Source organism: Poromitra crassiceps (assembly GCF_964638095.1).
Source record: "Poromitra crassiceps genome assembly, chromosome: 20".
Lineage (NCBI taxonomy): Eukaryota > Metazoa > Chordata > Actinopteri > Beryciformes > Melamphaidae > Poromitra > Poromitra crassiceps.
In genome coordinates, this window is record NC_139637.1 from 30161844 (window position 1) to 30181908 (window position 20065).

Here is a 20065-nt window from a genome sequence, read left to right on the forward strand (position 1 = left end):
CGTACGGATGTCCGTCCGAACGGATGTTTGTTAACGCCATATCTGAGGAACGCCTTGACGGAATTTCATCAGATTCGCCTTAAACATTCACTTAGGCTCAAGGATGATCTGATTAGATTTTGGTGGTCAAAGGTCAAAGGTCAAGGTCACTGTGACCTCTCGAACGCCATTTTCAAGCTTGTTAACGCGATATCTGAGGAACGCCTGGACGGAATTTCATCAGATTCGCCTTAAACATTCACTTAGGCTCAAGGATGATCTGATTAGATTTTGGTGGTCAAAGGTCAAAGGTCAAGGTCACTGTGACCTCTCGAACGCCATTTTCAAGCTTGTTAACGCGATATCTGAGGAACGCCTGGACGGAATTTCATCAGATTCGCCTTAAACATTCACTTAGGCTCAAGGATGATCTGATTAGATTTTGGTGGTCAAAGGTCAAAGGTCAAGGTCACTGTGACCTCTCGAACGCCATTTTCAAGCTTGTTAACGCGATATCTGAGGAACGCCTGGACGGAATTTAATCAGATTCGCCTTAAACATTCACTTAGGCTCAAGGATGATCTGATTAGATTTTGGTGGTCAAAGGTCAAGGTCACTGTGACCTCTCGAACGCCATTTTCAAGCTTGTTAACGCCATATCTGAGGAACGCCTGGACGGAATTTCATCAGATTCGCCTTAAACATTCACTTAGGCTCAAGGATGAACTGATTCCATTTTGGTTATCAAAGGTCAAAGGTCAAGGTCACAGTGACCTAACAAATGCCATTTTCAAGCTCGGTAACGCCATATCTCAGTAACACATTGACTAAATTTCTTCACATTTGGCTCAAATATCCAATTCTGCACAGAAACGCCTTGATGCAATTTCTTCCAATTTGGCTCCAACATCCACTTGGACTCAAGAATGAACTAATGGCGGAGGCATAAGTCCGCCTTGCGGTCGTTCTAGTTTTATTTTATTTTATTTTATTTATATGGTGGGAGGTTGGAGGAGGTGGCTAAAGCCCCCCTCCAGTCAGTATTGTCATTTTTAAGCTATTTCATGTATAGCCGTGTTTTTTCCTGCTCTGCTAATTAGCCAAAGTGTTCGCCACTGTATTTTGTTGACAAATAACCTCAAACTCTTAAATTGGCACACGTGCTAGAAAGGGGAACTGACGTCAGACGTTATGGTTATCAACGCTCACGTCACCTGTCATATTAATAATATACAATATTACAGTGAATACAATCTGCCGTTAGCTTGGCTTAGCTACATTTGCTAACGTAGTTCGTTCTGACTCAAAACGCCACGATAGTCACTTTTAACCAGAGGTGTAGTGCTATCTGGAGAAGTGAGGGAACGCACACTACAGTATATGGGGAACACCCGCACAAGTCCCAACAACACACACACTAACACACACGACTTTTATTGTGTCCTCTATAAACACTGCAGAAGTAGCCCATGACATTTCCAGCTCTGAAACTAAAAAAGACGTATATGGGCACAACAGAGCAGACTCAGCAGAGTCAGTTATCAACACAAACAGCTAAACAATCTCTCAACGAGTCTCAAGCATCACACAAGTTGCACAAGGCATTGATCATCATTGGGCACGGCGGCTGACATTTTTCGTAAGTAACTTACCATTTTGTGGTGAATTCTGGCGATGCAAATTGCAATGGGGTGATTAACGCTAACTTTTGATGCAACCGTGTTGAAAAGAAACACGCTTTTAACATTATTTCTTCATGATTGTAAACTTACCTTTTTCGCAGCTGGTCCGAAAAATGAAAGGATTTTTGGCTGCCTTTTCATCTTTACTTGTTATAGTGAGGTACTGGGAGAAAAAAAACATATTTGGATGCTGAAAAAGCCAGCTAGTTAAGGTGGAATGTTTCCTTCTTCCTTCAAGCCACGAGTTGATGCTGTGTGAATCATTCAGCCCACCTTAAAATATGGGGGGAGGGGGACAGCACCCCCACCCACAACAATCAACTCAGAAAGTTTCTGAGTTGATTGAGGCTGTCTGGAGTGAGCAGCCAGCATCATTACCTACAGAGCATCATTAGATATGGAATTACAGCAGTTTGGCATCCTACCAGTGCAACTCGCCGGCACCATGCACAAAACGCCTATGAAGGTAACAAGGAAAGAATATGAGGCCATACAGAGCCTGTACCGTGCGAGCAGGCAATCATGATAACAAGCAACTCAAATCACTATAGAATCTCAGTATCTTCTCCTGAATACCACCTCTGCATCAGGAAGGAGACTGTGTGAGCCAAGTGCACATCAAAGCACTTGAAGCTACCGTTTGGTCCGGCCTCCATCAAGCTGTTCATCTCTGATGCTGAATGTTAGCACAATAGACCAATGTGCAATAAATACACACGCTCTTTAGCACCTTGTGACCTACTTGTGCACTTTAATTCTTAGTTTCTTTCTAAGCCGTCGTGTCGATGTCAAATGTCTGTTTATATCTTTACACATCTTCACACCGAAGCAGAATAGGTTGCTTTCACTTTATAAGCTATCCGCTTTAACCGCGCCAGAGTTTGTTTCCTCCGATAGTGCGCTTCATTTGGGGTGGTGTGAAAGCTCAAACGAACTCTGCTGCAGAACAAACAAGCAAACTCTGGTCCGCTTGAAAACGTGGGTCTCGGTTCGCTTCCCTGGCGCGGTTCGTTTGTGGTGTGAAAGCAAACCGGACTAAACAAAAGTGCAAATAATAGGAAGCGTCAATGCATCATGAGTAGAAGGCGGTAGAAGGAAGCAAAACAAATACTGTAGCGGCGCGCCGATGTCGTCATAACAACAACAACAACACATCGTTGTCTCTCAACAGGGCTCGCCTTTTCCTTAGGTACTGCCTCGCTCATCTCATCTGCAGAATGAAATGTTCAACAGCTTGCTGCCTCATCTTCTGCTCATATTGGCGACATTCTTGCAAGATATAGAAACACCAAAGTTAAACCAGAAATCCCAATATCGCAGGTAGTGTTGGTCAGCTCCATGGTCAGCCCTCAGCCAGGCAAGAAGCCAGCGGAAGAGGAGAGACTTCCCTTCTCTATTCTGTCCAATAGACGAGTGACCGTTTCGACCACCTGACATTGTTCAGAAAGTTTGGTGCGCTTGACAAATTGCTGTGTGAAAGCGAATCGGAACGAAAAATGCAACAATGTTGCAACTTCACCTCTGAATCGCACCGAGTACACCAGCTTATATGTGAAAGTGACCTAACTCGATTCCCAACGACTCACAAAAACAACAGGAGCGAAACGGTGCTTGCTTCGTGTGGGACGTCACGTCACGTGGGACAAGTCAATTTGAAAACATTGGTTATGTTTAAATGTCGGTAATATTTAGGCAACTGATACAACTTAGATTAGGTTTAGGCAACTAAACAACTTGGTTAAGGTTGTGGTTTGCGTTATGGTTAAAGAGGGAACACGTCGGGAGGGGGGGACTGCAATGTAATTCTACCGGTGCAATGGCCGGTGGGCCGCTGGCTAGTGGGCCGGTCAGGTTGGTGAAAAAGTATGTATTATGTATTTGATTGGGCCGGTAGCGGCCCATTCAGGCGTCAATAATGAATGATTCTGGAGTGAGACCAGCCCTCTAACCAATCAACGTTGGTCCACGTACAATTGGGCCAGCCCATTACAACTGTCTGTCACTCACTTCAATCACAGTGTTTGAAAAGTAGCGCTGCATCATGGCACCACCGTCCACCTAAACGGATTAAAATCACTGACTTCACATCGACGTCGTCGTCTGCGTCTCACTCGTTTGAGGTAAGTGTGGCAGCTATTTGAATTTGACCCAGCGATAGGATTCTGGCTTGTAGCTTTGACGCACGCCGCGGTACACGCCAAACTCTATTAGAAAATGTGGCAATTTAACACACTGCCTTCCTTGAAATCGGCAATCGCACCTACCTGGTAGAAAACTACCTAAAGGCCTTCACAAATTCGTAGAGCCTGCTGGTAAATTTGGCGTACATATGATCGACCAAGCACTACTTAATTTCAACAAAATGACAACTTTTAGGATTGGTGCACACTGCTAGGTTCTCGATGAGTGAGCTAGCTAACGTAACGTTATTCATGGTGGTAGCCAGATGGGTTAATCGGCAACAACGACGTTATGATTTTCACGTTTTTATAACGTTTAGATTAATATCTAAACTGTGCTTATTAGAGTAACTTATAAACAATATTTCATTTCCAATGACTTGCTTGCTTGCTCCATCAAACACAGGCATGGAATGAGTTGAGTTGTAACAGACTATGGGGAAAGATACATCAGACATATGGGAAATGTTTGTGTGGCTATATTATGTCCAAAGTAATCTACTCTATATTTTTTGGTTTTGAGTATCTAAGTTTTAGTTAAGTTTAGTTTTATAGTTTCACCTACTGATTCCTAGAGGTAGGGACGCCAACATGACAACAATCAATACACTTGTATTTGCGTTAAAAAAAAATCAGTGTTGTAAAGTTTAGTACTAATTATGTCTATTTAATAAGTAAACGTTGAGTTCTCACTGGGCACGTTTATTCAATGCTGCAACATCATTACACCTAAAACCCCTAGACCGGGTCATAACATGTGGCTTTATAAGTAAATCCCCAACCCATGCGAGCGTGAGCGAAGCGAGCGCGAGCTCGAAAAATTGGGCCAATTCGAAATTGTGGGCATGTCTGAGCCACATGGCAGGTAGCTTTTTTGGTCCCAGTCCAGCCCTGACGACCGGGTTTCTCGCAGTTGAAAGACAAGGTCGTTACCGGTCCACCAATCCCATCCCTCCTCCCTTAAGTATCGGCAAGCTATTTCAACATCAGACTGTCGTTATGTTAAAGATCACCAGAGGTCACCGCTACTCCTGGTTACAGCCCCCAACTCTAACCTAACCACCTTGAAAACTGACCAATGTTTTCGTTTTCCTTGTGAAGACGGCCTGTGGTCTTTAAGTTGTCTTTATGTGAAGGAACTGTCTAGCATCATGTCAAGCACTTGTCATGGTTTATGATGTTTGTGATAGAGCCCGACCGATATATCGGTCCACCGATATTGGCCGATAACCGATATATCGGTATCAGCCGATATGTTGGCCAATATTGTATTTAAAAAAATAAAATAATAAAATTGTATTTTATTTTATTTGGTATTTTTTAAGTTATAGACCGCATGTTGTGTATATTTGATATTTTTTCTTAGCTCAAGTTATATTTTATATTTGTTCTATTTGTGTTTTTATATTTCTAGTTATTTATAATTATTAAATTCCCAGTGAAGTTTACTGTTCCATTGCATTGATGTCATTTTGGACAATAAAGTTGATTGATAAGCTGTAAAATATCCTGCCCACATTACATATCTCAAGTCATGTCAAGTCATATCTTTGTCAAATGTTTGATATTTGAGGGATCATTGCAAAAATAATTGTGTAATATAATGTGTATATAAGAATATCGGCCGATATATCGATATCGGAAATTTTTTACTCCCTAATATCGGTATCGTCATCGGCCTCAAAAATCCAGTATTGGTCGGGCTCTGAAGCAGTGTACCGTAGCAATGTGGAGAACACACACGTCCCCTCTAGGACCATAAACTATAACAGTTACCTTTAATATTAGATAGAGACACCCCACTCCAGGTTCCACCAGTTGTAAGAAATGGTACTCTTCCGGTTTCCTAAATGGGCATGGTTAACAGCTTGTGATTGGCTGTCTGTCAATGGTATGAAACTTCATTGGCTGACCAGTCTCCTAAGGGGGTGTGGCAGTGGCGAAACCTCCGTGGCACAGATACAGGAAGTGACTGGAAGTTTGGGTGTCTCTTTCTATATTAAAGATCTCTGACTAGGCTGCTGCAAGGGGTTCTGGGTAAAGAATCTAGAAGTCATTTGAGTGAGTGGTCCAATCAGCCGCAGCCTGAACACGCTCTGCATCACAACAACTCAGTCACACACACACACACACACACACACAGAACCTGCCCACGCAGCTCAGTCTGAGCCAGACTCTGTTTACTATGCTGCCGGCATCCTGCAGCCAGCCCTGCAGAGGCTGTGTGTGTGTCTGTGTGTGTGTGTGTCTGTGTGCGTGTGTGTGCCCTAAAATGACCTCTATTTTGGTGTGTCTCTCAACACGTCCTCGTACCGAAATGACTAAATCTATTTCCAATCTCCCAAAATGACATTTCTCAACTGGTGGGTCGTGCCGTTTTGAGTGGGTCACGGATGTGTGCATGAGAAAAAAAAAGTTATTCTACTGCTTGAGGACACTGGTGTCATTACTGTCTTTCAGAGACTATAGTGGGCTCATTTTTTAAAGCCAGAGTGAAGATACTGGTACCATAAAGACTAAGATCTAAAGCTCAGTTTACACCAATGATTCACAACAAGACAAAAACATTTTAGAACATTGCAGGGAAAGTTGCAACGGTGTAAACTGGTCCGTCTCATCTTCACTTCAGCCGGCTGCTCCTGACTCTTGCATGCCTTGCACACATGCATTACTCACACCACCACAAGAGGGCGCATTCATAAACATCAGTCGTTTTAACCCCATTGAACCAATGTTATCGATGGCAAGTGGACTGCGGCTGACATTGCTGTCCTTTTCCTTCCTCTTTGCTTCCTCTCCCCCCTCCTTGTTTCCTCTCCTCCCTCCTTGTTTCCTCTCCTCCCTCCTTGCTTCCTCTCCTCCCTCCTTGTCTCCTCTCTCATTTCAGATACACAAAGATGAAGACGGCCACTAACATCTACATCTTCAACCTGGCCCTGGCTGACTCCTTGGTCCTGGCTACCTTACCTTTCCAGGTATAGCCTACATTTATCACCAATGTCCACATGTATACTGTATCTGTCCAGTACAGATGTTACTCATTTCAGTTGGGCACCTTACTGCTGGCTATCCAAGGTATGCGGGTAAAAGTGGGGGCTTGCTGTCGGAGGCATTATGGTTTCGGGTTGTCCGTCCGTCCATCTGTCCGATGCTCGTCAAATTTGGCTCAAACGTCCAATTGGCCTCAAGGATGAACTGATTACATTTTGGTCATCAAAGGTCAAAGTTCAAGGTCACTGTGACCTCACGAACGCCACTTTCTAGCACGTTAACACGATATCTCAAGAACGCCTTGACAGAATTTTGTCACATTTGGTTCAAACGTCCACTTGGACTCAAGGATGAACTGATTACATTTTGGTCATCAAAGGTCAAAGTTCAAGGTCACTGTGATCTCACGAATGTCATTTTCTAGCTCGTTAACGCGATATATCAGGAACGCCTTGACGGAATTTTGTCACATTTTGCTCAAACGTCCACTTGGACTCAAGGATGAACTCATTACATTTTGGTGGTCAAAGGTTAAGGTCACTGTGACCTCATGAACATTATTTTCCAGCTTGTTAATGCGATATCTCAGTAACGCCTTGACAGAATTTCTTCACATTTGGCTCAAACGTCAAAGTCTGGACAGACATGGATGTCGACTGCTCACTTGTTGGCAGAGGCATAGGCCTATATCCGCGGTGCGGTCGTTCTAGTTTAAATGTTTTCTTTGTTCTTTACAAAAGATTCCCCTCACTGCTGCCACACTGCTGCCACGGCGTTAAGGCAGTACTGCAGCAAAGTGGCCAAACTTAAATGAGTAACAACTGTAAAATGTCCAATAGTCTGTTTAAACCTTGTATAGTAATACATTGACCCATTTCCAATCATATTATGTTATTACATGCATCTATATAAACTATGTAACACGGCCTGGTGAATGCATTAACAACTAGGCAACCGTGAAATATTTTTTGTTTGTTCATTATTATTATTTTTTTAGATTACGCAAGTTTAGATGTTGAAGAACACACTCAATATAACAACAACATATAACAACAATAACAACAACAACAACAACAGTCTTAGGATCAGTAAATAGCTTGTGCAGGGCAAACCGAGTTCACAAACTTTGAGTGTGATTTTCTCTGAATGTTGCTTTTAGGAGTACGAATGAACATTCAAATAAGCATATCTTCCTCGACTATTTTCAGATTTCACTGTATGACACATCATTTGAAAGCTTACAATCATCATAATCTGTAAAAGACATGAAGGTACTCAGAACACCAGTCCATGTTGTCCCATCCCCAGTCTGTGCACACTCTGGCTGTCTGCTTGCAGGGCACAGACGTCTTCCTGGGCTTCTGGCCATTTGGTAACGCGCTGTGCAAGGCCGTGGTGTCTATCGACTACTACAACATGTTCACCTCCACCTTCACGCTCACCGTCATGAGCATGGACCGCTACATCGCTGTCTGCCACCCCGTCAAAGCCCTGGACATGAGGACGCCGCACAAAGCCAAGGTAAACACCAACAACCAAAACGCCACAATAAAACATTGGTATTTTACATGTCTGAAAACATGTGCAATATCAACATAAATTTGAAACAAAACGTAATGATACTGTTATTATCCTTGAAATGGCTTAAACCAGCCTGTGCAGTGGGTTTTACATGGTGCATTTATGAATATTGATTAAACTGAGAGAGTATCTGATCCCAGATACAGAGGCCCAGCAAACATTTTTCTATTTTTGTTGCGACCGGCTCCTTAAACTGATACTGGATAGTTGATCTGGTGGATTAGGTAAAAACATGTCAGAATGTATTGGTCCGAATATAAGACGACCCGGATTATGAGATGACTCCGCTTTTTCAGTAGCTATTTCTGAGAGAAAAAAAAATACTTTTTGAAGACCGAATCTTGTTTTTTTTTATAAAGAAAATCATTTTGTTTGAAAATTAGAATAAAATCATTTAATAATAAGGTGATTTTTTTTAACTGTATGTCTCCCTTGAATAAAATATATTTTCAATGTATTTTAGATTAAATCGGCACATTTAAAAGTTTCCATGGTTATCTGCCGTTTACTTGCGGAGTGCTTCAGTCAGATCGAACAGTGGATCTAACAGATACAGTAGGTGCAACTCTATAACACAAGGCAGCACCGTTCCCATTGTAAACAAACATTTTGTTACGTTTTGTCAGAGCTGAACTCAGCCCTGCCCTTGTCTGCCTATCTGTTCATCAGAGTGATCAGAGCACGTAAGCAGGCAGAGAGAGAGAAACAGAGAGAAAGCGAGCAAACCCAACGTCTCTGAACGCTAAACTGCTGTGAGTGTGTTTGTGTGTGTGTGTGTGTGTGTGTGTGTGTGTGTGTGTCATCTAGTTACAAAATGAGGAAACTAGAAATAAGCACATAGTGATAGAGGCAGTGTGGTATTACTGCAGATGTCATCTCATATTATATAAAGCACTGTAATTACTGTCTCTGAGGCAGGTGTTAAACAGCTGGGTGTGGGTGTTTGTGTCAGTGTAAAAAGTAGATTTTTATTAATTTATTTATTTATTTATTTACAGTGATAGTTGATGTGCTGGTTTAGATGTAAAATCATATAATGAAGCCAAACAATCCTATTTTTTGTTCTTATATGCACATAGGCTACTACATTTCAGTAATTTCAATTATCTATAATAAACTCACACCACAGCAATCTGCAAGAAAAGCCAACAAAGGCTCCACTTAATATATTTAAAGTCCCTGGAAACCAAAATCCACAAAAACCTTCTAACTATTAAATTTAGGGTCTTATGTGAGTAATTGTGTGCCTCAGAAAGTAGGAGACATTAGTTTAAACCCAAACCCCCAAAATTGCCACTTTTCTACAAGGTCTGGATTTCCATTTCCTCATTGAAGAGAGCGGTGCGCTCGCTGCTAAAATGCATGATCTTATCACGTCATAAGATTTAATCGAATCACACACATGCACACACGCACACGCGCACACACACACACACACACACAGTAGCGATGTGCAGTCACAGCGGCAGTCTCTCTTCCTCTCTGTTAGTATGTGCCAAGCAACGAGCGAACACACACACATACACACTCCATCTCTCTTTCCTTCTATCTCTCTCTTTCTCTCTCTCTCTCTGTTTCCCTCTCTCTCTCGCTCGCTCTCTCTCTCTCTCTCGGAGGAGACCTGCTGCAGTCCTGCACGCACACACACGGGACACGCCCACACAGTCCGCGGGAGAAAAGACTGTCTAAAATCTAATTGATTCTCATGACTTTTTTTACAAACCTAAATTTATATACTTTGCGACGTTCATCATCGTTCAAATTTGGCTGGTGGCTTATTAACATAGGTTCCTGTAATGTGATGAACTCAAAATGCTAAATAATAAAAAATATATTTCTGGTTTCCAGGGACTTTAACATTTTGATTGTTATTTTACAGATCCCTTATCGAATCAGTTTTAACCTTTTCATTAGGATGCTGGTATGGCAACCTAAATGTCCAAAACAAGAAAAGTGTGGGCAACATTGTGTAATGCAGCCAGCAAGATCATCGGCAAGCAGCAGCTCTCCTTGTCATACATCTTTGATTGCCAGGTACTAAGGAAAACAAAGTCCATTTTAAAGAACCAAAACCATCCTCCCCCTCCCTTCAGGACAGAGGTACAGAGTCCCCAGACTCAAGTGCAATAGATTTAAATTTTCCTTTGTCCCAAGTGCAATATGTATACTCAACTCGCACAATAGGTAATTGTACCTCGCACTTTTGCACTTCTTGCTCACACTGGCGCCGCTACACTTGATCCTATTTTATGTTTTATTTTATCTTTTTATCTTATCTTTTATTTTCTATTCATCCATTTTTTTATTGATTTTATCAGTGTGCTGTCATGTGTCGTTGTGTTGCACTGTTGTTGTACGTCTTCTTTGTGCTTTGTCGCAAGACGAATTTCCCCCAGTGGGACAATAAAGTACTGAACTGAGCTGAACTGAACTGAACTGAACTGAACTGAGCTGAACTGAACTGAACTGAACTGAGCTGAACTGAACTGAACTGAGCTGAACTGAACTGAACTGAACTGAACTGAGCTGAACTGAACTGAACTGAACAGTCAGTAGATAGAGGGATTCCAGTCTCATGACTTGGACTCAAGTCACAGTTTAAATGGACTTGACACATGAAGAGAAGACTTGAGACTTCACCTGGGTTCTGGTGACTTAGGACTTGACAGGAACATGAATTGTGATATCAGCTCCATGTTACTCTGCTGTAGTAATCACTAGGGATGCACGATATTGGATTTTTTTTTTTGCCGATATCCGAATTGTCGATATTTTTCAATTATTTTGGCCGATGCCGATATATGCATACATTTTTCGACATAATTTCTCCTGTAGTGGAGAACACATTATTACTCTACCTACTCTTATGGTAATGGTCACAGAGAGGTCTGTTCTCCTCGGTGGTGGAACGATTTGCCACACTCCATCCGTTCCGCAGAATCGTTCTCCATCTTCAAAAAGAGACTCAAGACCCATCTCTTTTATGTTCACTATCAAATTGATGATTAAGAAGGATGTGAATGGAAGTAATATTAGTTATGGTTGAATGTTTATCGCTGTATGATGTGGAATGAATGGCTTGATGCAAACATTTTATACATTGTTATTGTTTGGATGTTGCTGAATGTGCGGCTTGATAGTTGAATTTTAATGCCGTTTGCACACCGTGTTTTGTATACTGTTATGCACTTTTATATTGACTATGTTCTTTTATTCTATGTTCTTATACTCATGTTCTGTACGTCGCTTTGGATAAAAGCGTCTACAAATGCAATAAAGTAAAGTAAAGTAATGGGCGACTGGCAGATGCAGCAGACATAAATAAAATGCTTTTCAAAATGTATGCAATGTATGCACAATAAGAAAACTGCTTAAACTGAGTTTATCTACATTAAAACATGCCGTTGAGCATTTAGTCAAGCATGGAGCAGTTAGGCGTAATTAAAGTGAAATTTTATCGGCGAACCAGGAATCAATATTTATCATTAAAGTCCCCGGAAACCAAACATGAATATGTGCGTTGAGTTTCTCACAAAAATGTGTTATTAACCATGTTATTATTAAACCATGTTATGTTATTGTTCTTTGTTTGTTTTAATTCTGAACTATATGTTTAGTGAGTAACATTGAGTTTGGTTTATTTTAGACTATTTAGACTTGCCTGTAAAGGACATTTTCATTTGAGTATTTTTCCTTGTACCACAAATACACTGGATTTATATGGCATTGTTGCTCTGATTATTGCTGTGATTATTTGTTAGCATTCTGCTTGGTGGTTCAGATTGATGCTATGTGGGGTCATGGCAGAGTGTATGGAGCACTGATTCATGCATCCATGGGGGATACGACCTTAAAAATCGGAAACGTAAAAATTGTCAGACTAATAGCTTTTGCACACCAAGTCCGTATTTTCGTCCAAAATTGGCGCACGGAAAAAAAAGAATACGACCTCATTTGTCTCAATCATCATTGACACACCGAGACTGACAATTATGTCCATCATTTAAGTTTTCGGACGAGCTTCGATTTTCTGCGTTTTTCGCATCAGTCAATAGAATTTTGCGAGCAGGGACCCGTCTGTGTTTTCAGATGACGGATTAAAAAACACGCAAAAACAAAAACAATCGGACTGTGTGTGCAAAACCTTAAACGCTGGCTGGCACCCCAAAAACCTACAATCCACTACAAAAAAATGATTATTAATGTTTGTTTATTAACTGTCAAGTGTCCCCTGGGCAAAGCAAGTGGAGTATCCCTGGTGTGTCCAATCGTATGAGGAGATAAATGAATGTTCGTCTGATAGCCTGTGTGTGATCTCCAGGTGGTCAACATCTGTGTGTGGGTGCTGGCTTCAGCCATCGGCGTGCCGGCCATGGTCATGGGAGACGTGGAGGTGGAAGAGGAGCATAACAGTATGTACTTCTTACAGATGTGCACGCACACACACGTGCGTGCGTGTACGAACACACACACAGACGCACATTCACGCACACACACATTTTAATACCTTTATTTGTGTTCACATTTAGACAAAAACCTTGAACACAAACAATAATAGATGCATAATCAATGGGACATCTTATATAGTGACAGATGTATCTAGGAAACAGCGCCTCCTCCAAATGTGGCGACTGCCAATTATTGCACAAATAGAGCAGAATTTGGCCAGAGCCTTGGCTCTCGGTCTGGGCAGTCCAGGCCTCTGCAGGCCACTTACGACCAGCCTATGGACATTACCAAGGCTTCCAAATATGAAAACAAGCAATTTACAATTATACCCAAGCTATTCACCTTATGTTCAGACCTTACACTGGGCCAAATTCTTCCGGGTCCGTCTAACACTTCCGGCGGTCACGGCGCCAAATATGAAAGAACGTCATGAAGAAGAGAGTCGTTTTTGTAGTGGACAGCGCAGGGTGTAAAACAAAGAACGTAGCCTACTACTTTGAGCTCGGTACACAGCAAGCAAGCGGAGTATCCACTGTTAGCCAGGTCAGATAACGTTATCGTCGACAATGACGAGCACTTTCTTGTAAAACATACCTGGACTCCAACAAAGAAAGTTTCGGATGTTTTTTGTTTTTTTTTAAACCTTTATTTATACAGGGGGAGTCTCACTGAGAGCAATGCTCTCTTTTTCAGGAGTGCCCTGTTCACATTCACACACACATTCATACCTGGAAGCTGACCAGTACAACCGCAGTCTGATCTGCTGGCCACTGATCAGCTCCACTGGAGCGGTTGGGGATAAGGGCCTTGCTCAAGGGCACCTCAGTGGTGGTAATGAGGGAGGGGCAAGCGCTGCCTTTTCACTTTCCCCACCCAGATTTATCCTGCCGGTCCCGGGGATTGAACCGACAACCTTCCGGTCACAAGCTCGCTTCTCTAACCATTGGGCCACCACTGCCCTGGTTTTCTCTCCTCCGAGGCAGCGCGAGCCATTAACGTTAATAAAGACCCGCAGACGTTAAAGCCCCAATCAGTAAGATTTTTGACATTTTTTACTATAATATAAGAGATTTTTAGTCATAGGACATGGTAGATTGACTTGAAATAGGGAGAATCTCGCCTTTATTTATCCCACACCGCCCTCCATTGGCCAGCCCTGGGACTAAGCAGTTTGTCTGCCACGTCCCGTAGCAATAAAAAAGAAAAAAAGAAAAAGATGTGCGCATGCGCTCTACAGCCGCAGCGTTGTATTCCTGAAAACCAAGAAGTAACTCGATTCGGATTTGCTACGAAAATGATGTTTCACGGAACTATGGATTATTATTTCATCACGTGGTGAGTACCCGATGTCACAACATGTACATAGAGCTTTCTGGCGCTGTGTTTTGTTGACTTTGAACGGCGATATCGTTATCGATACTAATGCACGCAGAGGGCGCAGTGGAAAACTTACTGAATGGGGCTTTAACGTAATTCCCTGGAATGCGAGACTTAACGAGCCAGTTACATGGCGTTGCATTCTTAGACATTGCCGTTTGCTTTTATTTGGTATGTTACATACAATTGGCTAAACTATTAGTTAATTCAGAGTTAGATGATATTGGAGCAGCGCAGCCATTTTATATTTTATTTTATTATTATTTTTAGCCGGAAGTCGTAGGACGGCCACAGAACCGGGTCAAATGGGCGTGGCTACATAAGGTGAATAAAATGGCATCCTTCAGCAGTTGGTATTTCAAAACCTTGGTGATAAAAGCTTCTTCCAGACTGGGATCAAAAGCACACCCCACTTCCAAAATGGTGGCCTCTCTACTGTCCTCATCGACAACAACATCAGGTGTATTAGCTGTCACATTTGTCACATATGTCATATTCAGTATTACCGTATACAGTTTGAACATGGCAGTACGTACTTCTTACAGACGAGCACACACACACACACACACACACACGTGCGTGTACGAACACACACAGACACACACACGCACATTCACGCATGCATACACACACACACACACATACACAGCGAACAGTATGCATGAACGCATAATTCATACTCGCCCCACCATGCACACGCAGGATTAAAAAAGAGTATTCTGATACAATTACTGATGCCCTGTTAAAAAGTATCATCAGTAACCTAATCAGAATAACACATATTAAAAAGAACACATGATCAAAACAAGGCACCGCAAGATCAAAGTTCAACAGTGAGAATAATTATTTACATTCTTGCTAAACACAGCCATTTATAAAAGTAAGGCATGTAAGGGTTGGACACAATCGCTCACAATCATTCATGTATCACAGGCCCTTTTCGTAGCAACCATTTTGATGTGGTAAAGCAAGAAGTATAAATCACGTGTAACCAATAACATTAACGAGGGCCCTGGAACATGTAAATGGAATGGAACCACCATTAATGGTATTGGTTACACCTGCTTTAGGCTACTTCCTGCTTTACCACCTCAAAACAGCTGCTGTGAAAAGGATCCATTTGTCTCCCCCCCCCTCTCTCTCTCTCTACATTGTCAGAGATGTAAATTTTCTCTGTACGCACTGCAAGTGTTTGAGGAGGAGCGTGCATGTGTGTGTGTGTGTGTGTGTGTGTGTGTGTGTGTGTGTGTGTGCGTGTGTGTGTGTGCATGTGTTATCTGTGTGTGAGAGAGAGAAAGATGGAGGGAGGGAGGTCATCAAACAGTAGGCCAGTCTGTGTCACCTTAAATCATTTTGCTCAGGCATTCACATTAGGGTAGCTTTCACACACACACACACACACACACACACACACACACACACACACACACACACACACACACAGATTTATAGTCTATTATTATTGCTGAAGTCATGAGGGGGAACAGGTTCTTCTGAGATGAATGGAACGGTCAGTTCTGGAGTGTGTCTGTGTGCGTGCACGTGTGTGTGTGTGTGTGTGTGTGTGTGTGTGTGTGTGTGTGTGTGTGTGTGTGTGTGTGTGTGTGTGTGCGCGCCCGCCCGCGCGTGCGCGTGTGCATGTGTGTCATCAGATAGGACAGTTCCCCTTGCTGTTGGGGTTTGCAGCTTTGTCCAAAAAAGGTCAAACAGCCGAACAGCGCTCTCGTGTTTATCCTTAAAGGGGCAACAACTCAGTTTTTTACTGCGCATATTAAAAACACAATGGCATTAATATATCAGCAGGGGGTCATAACACAATGGCCTTAATATATCAGCAGGGGGTCATAACACAATGGCCTTAATATATCAGCAGGGGGTCATAACACAATGGCATTAATATATCAGCAGGGGGTCATAACACACAATGGCCTTAATATATCAGCAAGGGGTCATAACACAATGGCCTTAATATATCAGCAAGGGGTCATAACACAATGGCCTTAATATATCAGCAGGGGGTCATAACACACAATGGCCTTAATATATCAGCAAGGGGTCATAACACACAATGGCATTAATATATCAGCAGGGGGTCATAACACACAATGGCCTTAATATATCAGCAAGGGGTCATAACATAATGGCCTTAATATATCAGCAAGGGGTCATAACACAATGGCCTTAATATATCAGCAGGGGGTCATAACACACAATGGCCTTAATATATCAGCAAGGGGTCATAACACAATGGCCTTAATATATCAGCAGGGGGTCATAACACAATGGCCTTAATATATCAGCAAGGGGTCATAACACAATGGCCTTAATATATCAGCAAGGGGTCATAACACAATGGCCTTAATATATCAGCAGGGGGTCATAACACACAATGGCCTTAACACTTTGAGTGCCACGGCCCTTGGGCAAAAGGTGCTGTACTGTGCCACATAGGCCGCAATGCATTTTAAAACAGTCATATAATTTCTTTAATAATTACTATGTAAACACTGAACACGCACAAATAACGATGAGACTCTCTTCTATCACCTGCAAAAAAAAGTTTATTGATCCCATTTTCCGTTCTTTAGTTATGAGCCGGAGAAGATAGCTTGATTAGACCAAAAACAGCCCTTTTTTTCTACGAGCTGAGATAATTACCCTTTTGTGAAAGGAAGCATTTCAAGCACATCATTGACTCATTGCTAATATTTTCTGATGTAATGCTGCAGCTGCATGGGTCTGTTGTATGCTGTAGTGTCCTGCGTGCCCCACCTCCCCCCCTCCTCCTCCCCCCCCCCCCCCCCCGTTGTGGGAGGAGTATCTCTCTGCTCTGCTCTGCTGTGAGTGCGTTTGCTCTCTGCGTGTGCTCAGCAGTGAAAAGTCCGCTAGTCCAGCTTTTTTACACCCGCGTGTATGTCACCATGCTTCCAGTTGAGAACTCCACGGATGATCATGCGAATGCAGCGAATGCAGCGGACACGAGGTGCTCAATTGTGACAGCAGATTGGCTGCTGCAGGGGCACAGCTACGTTATGCTTCAATGAAGCAGCTGCATACGGACGGATGCGATGCGATTTCCTCTTCCCAAACGACTTCTTCTGTGTGTTTTACTCTATGGTTTTACTCCACTTTCTCTCATCTGGAGTGCGCTGTCGCCACCTAAGGGTTCTGTAAAATAGGTTAGACACATTCAATAGCTATCATATTGTAAGAGGCGATGTAAGAGGCATAGATCGACACCCCCCCGTCAAAAAAACAATTTCGAGTTACTGACGCCATTTGGCGTCGCTGGCAGCCTACGGTAAATTTCTAATGACGCCATATGGCGTCGCTGGCACTCAATGTGTTAATATATCAGCAGGGGGTCATAACACAATGGCCTTAATATATCAGCAGGGGGTCATAACACACAATGGCCTTAATATATCAGCAGGGGGTCATAACACAATGGCCTTAATATATCAGCAAGGGGTCATAACACAATGGCCTTAATATATCAGCAGGGGGTCATAACACAATGGCATTAATATATCAGCAAGGGGTCATAACACAATGGCCTTAATATATCAGCAAGGGGTCATAACACAATGGCCTTAATATATCAGCAAGGGGTCATAACACAATGGCCTTAATATATCAGCAGGGGGTCATAACACACAATGGCCTTAATATATCAGCAAGGGGTCATAACACAATGGCCTTAATATATCAGCAGGGGGTCATAACACACAATGGCCTTAATATATCAGCAGGGGGTCATAACACAATGGCCTTAATATATCAGCAAGGGGTCATAACACAATGGCCTTAATATATCAGCAAGGGGTCATAACACAATGGCCTTAATATATCAGCAGGGGGTCATAACACACAATGGCCTTAATATATCAGCAGGGGGTCATAACACAATGGCCTTAATATATCAGCAAGGGGTCATAACACAATGGCCTTAATATATCAGCAAGGGGTCATAACACAATGGCCTTAATATATCAGCAGGGGGTCATAACACAATGGCCTTAATATATCAGCAAGGGGTCATAACACAATGGCCTTAATATATCAGCAAGGGGTCATAACACAATGGCCTTAATATATCAGCAGGGGGTCATAACACAATGGCCTTAATATATCAGCAGGGGGTCATAACACAATGGCCTTAATATATCAGCAAGGGGTCATAACACAATGGCCTTAATATATCAGCAGGGGGTCATAACACAATGGCCTTAATATATCAGCAGGGGGTCATAACACAATGGCCTTAATATATCAGCAGGGGGTCATAACACAATGGCCTTAATATATCAGCAAGGGGTCATAACACAATGGCCTTAATATATCAGCAGGGGGTCATAACACAATGGCATTAATATATCAGCAGGGGGTCATAACACAATGGCCTTAATATATCAGCAGGGGGTCATAACACAATGGCCTTAATATATCAGCAGGGGGTCATAACAGAATGGCCTTAATATATCAGCAGGGGGTCATAACACACAATGGCCTTAATATATCAGCAGGGGGTCATAACACACAATGGCCTTAATATATCAGCAGGGGGTCATAACACAATGGCCTTAATATATCAGCAGGGGGTCATAACACAATGGCCTTAATATATCAGCAGGGGGTCATAACACACAATGGCCTTAATATATCAGCAGGGGGTCATAACACAATGGCCTTAACACGTTCACTGCCGTTGACGAGATATCTCGTCTTTAAAAAAAAAACGGTTGACTGCCGTTGACGAGATATCTCGTCTTAAAAAAAAAAAAAAAAAATTTGACGGTGGGACGTCGATCAACCCCTTTTACATCTCATATTAAAATATGGGAGGTATTGAATGTGTATAATCTATTTTACCGACCCACTAAGTGGCGACAGTGCTCTCCAGACGAGAGAAAGCCAAGCAAAAACAGCCGCGTGAGGAAGCCATTCTCATGAAAATGGATTGGCGAAAACGCTTTCGCTTTCGCGCAGGGAGCTGGCGGTGGGGGATTGCAAATTTGCATAATAGATTACAGGTGGAACACACTTTGAAACACGCAGCATAAATAAGACCAGAATCGCAAAAGCTTCATCAAAGCTCTCAACCGAAACCCCAAGAAACGAGCGAGCCCATCCAGACTCGCCCAAAGAGCGGCCGCCAGCAGCCAGGCAGCAGCAGCAGCAGCAACTCGCTTGTGACACGCCCGCTGCAGAGCCAGGGAGGCAGGAGGAGAACACACACGGAGGGAGGAGTTTGAAGGAGAGGGGGGTTTCCTGCTGTTATGGAGGAAATTACTGTTCAAAACTATTGTTTAGATGTCTGACGTCTTACTGATGCCAAAAATGAATGGTTAAAGTGACTGTTCTATCGAATTTCACAAAAAGGCATTTTTCTCAGCTTAAATTTTCAGACGCTGAAACCATGCTGTATGTAAGTGCTAATGCCGATATAACTACTAACTCTACAAACTAACTCTTTTAGACAGATAAAGCACACATTCTATTAGTTCTTTTGAGATATTTTGTGTTCACAAAATCTTAGCAGAAAATAATCCTCGGCTGTTGAAAGATGAGCCAGAATCCTCAAAAAAACCCTTTGGCAGAAGCTACCGACAGTAAAAAAAAAACGGCTGGCAGTGAATGTGTTAATATATCAGCAGGGGGTCATAACACAATGGCCTTAATATATCAGCAGGGGGTCATAACACACAATGGCCTTAACTCATTGAGTGCCAGCCACTTTTGGAGAACGGACGCTCCCAGTGCCAGAGTTTTCAGAGCGTTTTCAGTGATTTCTCGAGGCCCACAGAATATTGTGTGATATTACTA

General features: G+C 42.5%; 1 protein-coding gene across 1 annotated transcript in view; it reads left to right on the plus strand.

Moving 5' to 3' along the window:
* Window positions 1-20065, plus strand: part of oprl1 (opiate receptor-like 1) — a gene marked incomplete at both ends in the record, with an annotated part of 173696 nt that overhangs the window by 94062 nt on the left and 59569 nt on the right. Inside the window, 3 exons of the mRNA XM_083657120.1 lie at window positions 6729-6816; window positions 8171-8353; window positions 12735-12825. Coding sequence (XP_083513246.1) covers window positions 6729-6816; window positions 8171-8353; window positions 12735-12825 — 362 coding nt within the window. The remainder of the gene's footprint in view (window positions 1-6728; window positions 6817-8170; window positions 8354-12734; window positions 12826-20065) is intronic.